The following is a 10,257-nucleotide window of genomic DNA, read 5'->3' on the forward strand; positions in this document are numbered from 1 at the left end:
ACAAAAAAGTTCCTTAATTTTAATTTTCGATGAAGTTGAAATCACTTATTGTAGTTGATTCAGATTTGTAAACAAACTGCCTGTTGTTTGCATTTCATCTTTTGTTTGTTAATAAAATTTAATGATTCCATTTTGCAGAATAGTTTATTTCTTTGCTTTTCTCACACATTTCTATATCCTCATCATATCAAAGTGGCAAATCGATCAGATTAATCTAATTTAATCGTTTTTTAATGATTAGGAAATATATGATCCAAAGGGACGTCATTTGGCACCTTGGTTATTTGTTCCAGCCATTTCTTACACGTACACCAGCTCTTCACGCTTACAGGCAATTATTAACTTTAATAACGATTGTGCTGGAATTGTGCACCGAGACGAGTTTACTTTCCTTATTGAGCATGCTTGGTGTTAATCTAAGTACTATAGGCATGTTTAATAAGAGAAGCTTGTCTGTATTGAACACTGATTGCTGCATCTTGGGGCACTTTCTCAGGAGCCTTCGTGATTCGTATATATCATCTGGTTTTATGCAAAACTACAGCTCAGGATTGATTGTCGATCTGGTGGCACATTGCATCGTTCTTGAAGACGATTTAAATAAGGAGTTATTAAATGTTGCAATAACTGATCATATCCTTTCACTGTTGTAACTACTCACCCATTTGAAACAAATGGTTAGAAAAACTAATATAATAGACTTTTGAATTCCAAGAGAATTCAGGGACATGGGAATACGAGAATAGAGATGTAACAACACCATTGGCACAGAAGACCCAGATTAAAAGAGAAACGCATCCAGCTCCCAGGCTCAATACTACCAGCTTGCTTTATATTACGCCACTTCCTCCCGCTAATTGACGTGTGAGTGGCCGAATAACACCACGCCTTTCTCTACTTGTAAAACCGGATGTCACCGCCCAGTTAGCATGTGGTGACCAGTTCGGAGCTGGGAAGTGAGCGGAATGAAGTCTCCGAAAATAAAGGAGAAACTGGACGACACAATCGAGCCAGAACCCGAGAAAACTTACGAGGAATTAGTGGCGAATGTAAATGCAGTTGCCCAGCCGCTGGCATCGAGGAAGCTGACCAAGAGGCTTTACAAATGTGTGAAGAAAGGTGAAGATCCGGGAGGGGTGGCTGAGGCTGAGGAGGGGTGTGGATGAATAGGGTAAAAAGAGTTGAGAAGTGAGGGGAGCGGGATTGGAAGGGAATGTGGGTGAGGAGTTTGGGTGGTAGCGAGATTTGAGGGTATTGGTGATGGGGTCTGAGGAGTGAGGGGGCGCTGGATGATGTGGGTGAAGATTGAGGAGGCCGGGGTGGTTTTGAGGCTCTGAAAAGTACCGTTACTGGGACCCTGACGAGTGAGGGAAACTGCGGGTGCTGTAATTGGAAGGCTGAAGAATGAGAAGGTGAGTGTGAGCTGAGAGTGAGGAATCAATGATTGAAGCTCATAGGTGTGAGGGTATAGGGATTGACGGTTTGAGGAGTAACAGTGAGGAATGCGAGTGCAGGGGTTGGGTAGAGGGCTGAGGAGTAAATGTGTCTTGGATGAGGAGGGCTGAGGAGTGAAGGTACCAGGGAGGGAGACGGCTGAGCGACTTGTCAGGGTGAGGGATTTCTGAGGAATGATTGCTGTGGAGTCAGAAGGTGCACGACTGGGAACTGCTGAGGAATGAGATGAGGGTTTGCAGTGTGGGGTGCAATGGGAGGGATCTGCTATCTGAATCAAGGTTAAGTGGTTGGAGATGTTTGCTGAGAAGGGTATGTGGCAAGGGATGTCAGTTGAAGAGTGGAGTCAGTTGTTACCTGCTGAGGGTTGTGGGGACTGTGACAAAGTGTATGGGATAGAAGAAGGAGTTATTGTACTGGTGGAGTTAAGAATAGAAATTGGCTACACTTCAATTTTCAATGCGTTTTAGATCTGATATATGATGTTCCTGTTGAATCTGTCTTGTTGGTCTGATTTTTAAGTAAATTTATATATATATATATATATATATATATATATATATACATGCTTTGAAAGTGTGCCTTAATATTCTCAAATCAGACACCTATGAGTCTATTAAGAATGCTCTACAATATAAAAGAATAATTCAGAAATTGAAATAGGGTTAACACACAATTGCATAGTGGCAATAAATATCTAACGTATGTCATTGATAATTTGTAATGTTTCTTTCTGCATCTTAATCAAATTAAGATGTAGCAACATCAGTTAGTCTGACCAGAAGTCTTTCAAACTTAACTTTTAAGAAGTAATTGACATTCATACTGCTTGAGTATTCTATCTGTTGAAAGAAAAGTAACTTCTGAACTAATGTAATGAGTTGTCAGTCCAACTCCATTCCAAGGCATAGGAAACAAAAGGAGAAAGAAGTACTGTTGTGAATTTCTTGGACATGCCAGCATCTTTAGCTACATCTAATTCCAGTCATTTTCACTCTTTCATTGTTAGCTGTGAAAGTGAAGCAGATACGCCGAGGAGTGAAGGAAGTTCAGAAATTCATCAACAAGGGTGAAAAAGGGTGAGAATGAAGAACCCATTCATTAATGCATCTTTCTTGGTCGCTTGGGATTTGTCAACCTTTAATTCGTTGACCTTTAAATAGCAATATTTCTTTATTGTTGCTGATTTCCTTCTGCTCCTCCCTCTTTGATTCACTAACATATATGGGAGATCGTGTCCTTCTTTGAGAAGACAATAAGTGTGTGTTTAATTGTTCTGCCATTTTTAAATTACCAATTATAATTTCCAGTCTCTGACAGTAGATGTAATTAGTCTTCATATATTTATGAGGCTTTTATTGTCAGGTTTTATGCCTCTAGCTTACTGTCATACACATTCAAGATTGTTCAATATCATTTCCAGCACACAGGTGTACAGCAGAACCAAATAATTGTTACTTCAGATCCGATGCAGCACAAAAAAAAAGAAAAAGAACATGATAATAAAACATACAATAAATATAAATACATAAGATAGCTTAGATACATTGACTGTTTATGCATAAAGAGACACTAGGTACAGGAGTGTCTGTACATAAGGTGACCAACAGGAAATGATAAAGTAGTGGGGTGATTAGTAGGTGGAGTTGTTGACTGTTTTGAGACTTCTCCCTTATATTCAATTTTTTTATCTCCTTTGCTGAATTCTAACCCGACTTTAATCCCTGGGCCTGCTGTTCATTTTTTTTCCCTCTGACAGTTTGATGTGCCTCTTCTTTGGATCTAGTGAAGGTAGAGCAGTGATGTGGTATACATGGATTTTAGTAAAGAGTTTGACAATGTTTACCATGGTAAGCTCATTCATAAAGTCGGGAGGCATGGGGTCCAGGGACAGTCGGCTGCGTAGATTCGGAATTGGCTTGCCCACAGAGGGTGGTAGGAGATGGAACACATTCTATTAGAGGTCAGTGACCACTGGTGTTCTGCAGGGATCTACTCTTGGACCCTTGCTCTTTGTGATGTTTGTAAATTACTTGGAAGGGTGGGTTAGTAATTTACAGATGATACATTGGTGAATTTGTGGGTAGTGTACAAGATTGTAGGTTACAACGGGACATTGATAGGATGTAGAGCTGGCCTGAGAAGTGGCATTTGGAGTTCAGTCTGGAGAAGTGTGAGGTCCATGGATCCCACAGAGTTGCCACACAAGTTGATATGGTTGTTTAGAAGGCACATGGTATGTTGGCCTTCATTAGTTGTGAGACTGAGTTCAAGAGCCACGTGGTAATGTTGCAGCTCCATAAAACTGGTTAGACCACACTTGGAGCATTGTGTTCATTTCTAGTCCCCTCAGGAAGGATGTGGAAACTTTAGAGGGGGTGCAGAAGAGATTTACCAAGATGCTGCCTGGATTGTAGAGCATATTTTATGGGGATAGGTTGAGTGAAGTTGATGAATGATGACTTGATAGAGATCTACAAGATAAAGAGACATAGATAAGAGTGGACAGCCAGAGACTTTTTTTCCCAGGGTGGAAAAAAGGTGGGGGGGGGACATAAATATAGGGTGATTGGGGGAAATGGGGATGTCAGAAGTCAGCTTTCTTACTGAAAGAGTGTGCTTTCAGAGATGGTGGTAGAGGCAGGCGTATTAGGGACATGCAAGACTCTCTTGCATAGGCAATTGGATAAAAGTAATACAGGTGTCCCCCGCTTTTCGCTTTATGAAACCTCACTGTTACGAAAGACCTGCATTAGTACCCTGTTTTCGCTAACAGAAGGTTTTTTCACTGTTACGAGAAAAACAGAGCGTGAAAAATGGCGGCGTGCGAAAAAATGGTGGCATACGAAAAAAAAAAGCAGCGCGCGCCCCGAGCAGCCGACCTCCTCCCCCGGAACTGCATTCTAGCCGCCATTGCTTAAACACGTGCTTTATCTCGATTTAGTGCATCCGTTAGCGAGATGAGTTCTAAGGTATCGGAAAAGCCTAAAAGAGCTCATAAGGGTGTTACACTTAGCGTAAAACTAGATATAATTAAGCATTTCGAACGTGGTGAACGAAGTAAGGACATTGTCCGCGCGTTGAACTTGCCTGCATCCACCATTCGCACTATTTACGCTCAGAGAGAAAAAATCTTGAAAGCTGCCGATGTTACTGTTGGTTCTGCTCGTAGCAAAATGGTCTCTCTTAGTCGGCATCCAGTAATGGATAAAATGGAAAGTCTATTGCTTGAGTGGATTGATGGGTGTACAAAACGTGGTGTTCCTTTAAGTTATCTTATACTTAAGGAGAAATTAGTCAATCTTTTTAATAAGCTGAAACAGAAAGCACTGGCCGATGGTGATGAAAGTATTGCGAAAGTGGAATTTAAAGGTAGTCACGGGTGGTTTGATCGGTTTCTGAGGCGAGGGCAGCTTCATAGCTTAACGTTTACCAGAGAGAGTGCTTCGGCTGGTAACTGAAGCTGCTGAAAGGTTCCCAGCAGAACTGAAGAAAATAATTACAGAAGGTGGTTATTTGTATAAGCAAGTGTTTAACTGTGACGAAACTGCAATTTATTGGAAAAAATTGCCGATTAAGACATTTATTTCATAAAAGAAGAAAAGCAGGCTAAGGGACACAAGGCATCGAAGGACAGGTTTACCCTAACGCCTATTATTAACGCCACTAAGTCTCTACTAGTGTACCATTCAGAAAATCCGAGGGCACTTAAAGGCGTTGGTAAGAAAACACTTCCTATTGTGTTCTGTTCACATCCAAGCAGTTGGAACACCCAAGTGCTTTTTTCTGAGTACATGAGCAGATACGTTAGTCCTTTCGTTGAAAAATACTGTAGAGAAAATAACCTCGATAATAGGTGTCTTGTGATTGTCGATAATTGTGCTGCTCATCCATCTGCCATTACCAAGTATGGCAGTAACATTCGTGTTACGTTCTTACTGCCGAATACGACATTGTTGCTGCAGCCGTGTGACCAAGGCCTAATAGCCACCATTAAGGCTTACTATACGCAAAATGTGATGTGTTTTATTGTAAGTGCTATTGACAGAGAGGGCAACTCCGAAGCAACTTTGCGAGAGATCTGGAAAGACTACAATATAAAACTGGCAATCGCCAACATTGGAGATGCTCTCGATAGGCTAACAGTCTCGATGAGAAATGGCGTTTGGAGGAAACTATGTCCCGAAGCAGTGAACAATTTTAAAGGCTTCGAACCATCAACAATAAATACGACAATAGTGAGCTTGGCTAAGGAGGCTGGGTTTGTGGAAGCTGACGAAGATGATGTTGAAGAGGTTTTGGCATCCCATGACCAAGAATTGACAGATGAAGAGCTGATGCAATTGCAAGAGGAAAGGATAACAATCGAAACCGAACGCAGCAGCGAAAATGAAGTAGTTCAGGGACTGAACGTGAAGCAGTTGCGTGAGATTTTTGCTGTGATTGACAGCGCTGCAGTGATTGCAGAAAAGTATGACTTTAATTTTGAAAGGGCATGTAGGTTTAGGACAGATTTGCAGGATGTTTTGAGTGCTTACAAAGAACTCTAAGATCTAAAAATGCGCGAGGCTCAGCAGCCAAGTATACTGTCGTTTTTCAAGCCTTGCACATCAGCCCCAGCAGACGACGAACCTCGACCTTCGACATCAAGGCAGGCAGACATAGAAGAAGATGATCTGGCTGCCCTATTGGAAATAGACTGTGATGAGATGACACTCCAGTCTCCTCTACCTCCCACCACCCCAATTTCTGATGACTCAGCCTAACACACCATCCTGATTCCTGTAAGTGAAACTACACTGTACATATATTATTTCTACTTTATATCGGTTGTGTATTTTTGTGTGATTTAGTATGATTTGTTATTTGGTATGATTTGTCAGCCTCATAGCTTAAAGGTTACTGGAGAGAGTGCTTCTGCCAACAGCACCTGTGCCGACAGCGCATGTGTGAGATTTTCGCTGCACTGAACTGTGCTTCAGTGATTGCAAAAAGTATTTCTACTTTATATGGGCTGTGTATTTTTGTGTTATTTAGTATGATTTGTTATTTGGTACGATTTGGCAGCCTCATAGCTTAAAGGTTACTGGAGAGAGTGCTTCTGCCGAGAGCACATGCGTGAGATTTTTGCTGCGCTAGACAGTACTTCAATGATTGCAAAAAGTATTTCTACTTTATATAGGCTGTGTATTTATCATACCATTCCTGCTTTTACTATATGTTACTGTTATTTTAGGTTTTATGTGTTATTTGGCATGATTTGGTAGGTTATTTTTTGGGTCTGGAAACGCTCAAAAATTTTTCCCATAGTAATAAATGGTAATTGCTTCTTCACTTTACGACATTTCGGCTTATGAACCGTTTCATTGGAACGCACTACCTTCGGATGGTGGGGGAAACCTGTATAGGGGCTTTGTGGGGTGGAGGTGTTAGATTGATCGTTGAATAAAAGATTGGCACAACTTTGTGGGCTGAAGGGTGTGTACTGTGCAGTACTATGCTCTAATACTACCACCTTTAAATATTATATATTGCCTATTCACCATCAACCTAATTGTTCTATCAATCTCAATTCTTTCGTAGCCACTTTGCAACCTATACCCCAGTAGTTTCCTTTATTGAAATTCAGGACCCTAGATAATGATAACTACCACTTCTATCTTTTTTATCTTTTTATCTTTTTGAGTAATTGTTGTGTTATAGGCAGTCCTCCTAAGGACCACGTGCAACAAGATTGTTCATTATTCTGTTCTCATTGGCTATACCCAGTCTGTGACAACCTGTTTCTTCTTGTTCCTCAATGCATTGGTCAGAAAAATTATCACATACGCACTCCATGGGTTCCTCCCCCACAGTGTAATAGATTAAAACTGGCCCCGAATACACTTGTATCCTTATTTCAAGCATCTTTGACTTACGGTTTAATTTCACTTCTAGATAACCATTACTCTTCGAATCCTGTAAGACAAGTCCTGCCGATATCTTCTGTCTCTTGGTGTTTTTTCTAGTGCTACCCATACAGATTCTACGTCATGGTTTGCAAACCTCACCATTGCATTGATTTTGTTTTTACAAATGAAAACAAAATCCCATTGACCCATCTTTCATGTTATCCCATACTCCTGAATACTGAAAAACTTCCTGAAAGTTTGATTCCCATTGATGTTCACCATGCAGCTATCTCTCCATAGTAGTTGTATTGTTAATATACCATCTTTATTGCAAGTGCTATGCACATTAAGGCACACTTTTACATTATTAACTCTCCTAGCTTTTTTTACACTATGGTCCTATTTGTCCCTCACCCTTCTTTTCTCTGCCTTCCAGTTTTGCTTGCTTTCTCTCATTACTTCCAACCTGTCTCCCAGTTCAAGTATTGCTGATGCTCTGCAGTGAATTAATTGTCAGCTTCAGCTTCATAACATTGTTAATCTGTAACTGTAGCTGTAAAGAATTCCTGCGCATAAAGTCTTTAAAGGGGACTGAAAGTGCTCAGGATTTCCCACACAGGGCAAGAGCAGCTTTCAATGGGTCTGAACTTTTCCATTAATTAGCTTTAAATTACCATAAGAAACTCAACTGAAGGAACTGGTTCAAGTAGTGAGACAAAAGCAACTACTGATGCTGGAATCTGGACCAAAACTTAAACTGCTGGATAAACTCAGTAAGTCGAGCAGTATTTGTGGAGGCAAAGGGATGGTCAACATTTCAGATCAGGATCGTCCAGCAGGACAGAGTGTAGAGCCCGAGAGTGATGCCTTTATGGAGGTGAGAGGAAGGAGTGAGGCTGGCTGGTAGGTGAAAGATGATGGATAGACGAAGCTATGGGAAGGGAGAAAGGGTTAGGAAAAGAGAAGAAACATATGGTAACATGAGGAAACCTGCAGCTGCTGGAAATTCAAGCAACACAAAAAATGCTGGTGAACGCAGCAGGCCAGGACTGACAAAGGGTCTCGGCCCGAAATGTCGACTGTACCTCTTCCTATAGATGCTGCCTGGCCTGCTGCGTTCACCAGCATTTTTTGTGAGAAACATATGGTAGATAAGTGTGTGGGTGATAGAATTAAGCTGGTGGGGGAGAGTAGTGAGTTGTGAGTAACAAAGGTGAGTGAGGGAGGATAGAAAAGTTGAACACAGGAAAAGAGCCTGGTGGACAGTTGGAGGTGGGAAAGGAACGCTGAGAACAATTCAAAAATTCAGTGTTCCTAATCATCAGTTATAAACTTCCCCAAGAGGAATATTGAGGGGCTGTTCTTGCTTGCAAAATCTTCTTTCATCTATTTCACTGGTAATTTTTATGATTATATTGTAGCTGTAGGTATAATTTAACTTCTATGAAGTGCAGAGTTTGTATGTGCCTAATGGATGTACTGACCTATTAATTAAACAAAAATCTAGCTAAGCCGCATAAATTTAAATGTCATTTTGAGGAAACATAATTATCCCACTTTTTTGCGGCATTCTCCTTATAAGTTGTGTTTTTGTTGCAGGATAGTTGTTTTGGCTGGTGATACAATGCCAATTGATGTTTACAGCCACCTTCCAGTTTTGTGTGAAGATAATAACCTTCCCTATGCCTACATTCCTTCTAAAGTGGTAAGGATTACTTTTCTCTCCATAGTATAAAGGCATGATGATATTTTCTGCAAGCGAATATGAAGAAAACCTTGCAGATGACTGGATAATGATTATGGAAAAACAGTCTTAGTCCAGATTTGACAAATTTAACAAAGAAAATGGAGCAACTGTGGAAAGACTGAAGTAAAAAATTTCATTGGGTGAAACTGTTTGGTGTTCCATGTAACTTGTGTCATTCCATACACATTAAGCTTGTATGAATGCTAAACATATAAAAATAAAAAACTATTGAAGGAAATTGAAATGCAAATTATTGTTGGAAAAACTTAATTTTTTCCTCTGTCCATTGCAGCACAATTCTGATTATCAGATCGTGTAGTCAGTGTTTTGCTGTTAAGTTTACATGAGTGACTGGGTCATTAAGTTTAAATAATATTTGTGCTTTTGTGTAGGATTTGGGAGCTGCTGCTGGAACCAAACGACCAACGTGTGTAATACTGATCAAACTTCACGACGATTATAAGGACTCTTACACTGAGTGTTTAAATGAGGTGCAAGCACTGCCCCGTCCTGTATGAAGAAATGTTTCAACAATATTACAGCCCTTCTCAACTAACTGCATTGGTATTGTATGCATTGTGATAAACAGTGCATCAGAAGAATTTGTACAAATCCCTTTTTTCTTTTTTAATTATGCTGACTTAAAAGAAATGTGCAGCAAATAAATTGATGTGCTTTTATTGATTTCTACCTTTGCTGAATTTGAGATGATACTAATTCAATTCAAACATTCAGGGGTCTTTTTTTGGATTAGGTCTACAATAGGATGAGATTGAGCTGCCCTCCTGATTACCATTACAACTACAATTGATTTAATAATCAGGTCTCCACATTAATTAAGACAGGCAACAGGATGGAGATCTAATAGTTCTTCAGTACCATCATACTACAAGTATTCATTTAAAGAAGTTGCAATGATGGAAAGAGGGGCCCTGAAGCAATCATCAGATTCGTTGTGTTATAGTTAACTTGTTCCTCTTTAAAAACTATAGCTTGACTTTATTTGTTGCCAGTTTCAGAGCAAGTCCTGTATTTTTTAGTACCATTGGGTGAAGTGAACACATTGCACTTAGCAATAATCCCTATTTCTTATTGGAATAGCAGCAGAACGATTAGTGAATAAAATAACGTCTGTGGCAATTAATCTTGGGTATGAAGTTTGTGAAA

The 10,257-nt window shown here is 40.2% G+C and overlaps 1 protein-coding gene across 1 annotated transcript; it reads left to right on the top strand.

Annotated features, from left to right (window-relative positions):
- Positions 1-920: 920 nt before the first annotated feature.
- On the top strand, positions 921-9,775 carry nhp2 (NHP2 ribonucleoprotein homolog (yeast)). The gene is made up of 4 exons (XM_063057472.1): positions 921-1,119; positions 2,462-2,531; positions 8,943-9,048; positions 9,483-9,775. Exons 1-4 carry the CDS (start codon positions 966-968, stop codon positions 9,606-9,608), a joined length of 456 nt encoding a protein of 151 aa, XP_062913542.1. The 5' UTR covers positions 921-965; the 3' UTR covers positions 9,609-9,775.
- The last annotated feature ends 482 nt before the right edge of the window (positions 9,776-10,257 follow it).

The sequence above is a fragment of the Mobula hypostoma genome, chromosome 9 (genome assembly GCF_963921235.1).
Source record: "Mobula hypostoma chromosome 9, sMobHyp1.1, whole genome shotgun sequence".
NCBI lineage: Eukaryota > Metazoa > Chordata > Chondrichthyes > Myliobatiformes > Myliobatidae > Mobula > Mobula hypostoma.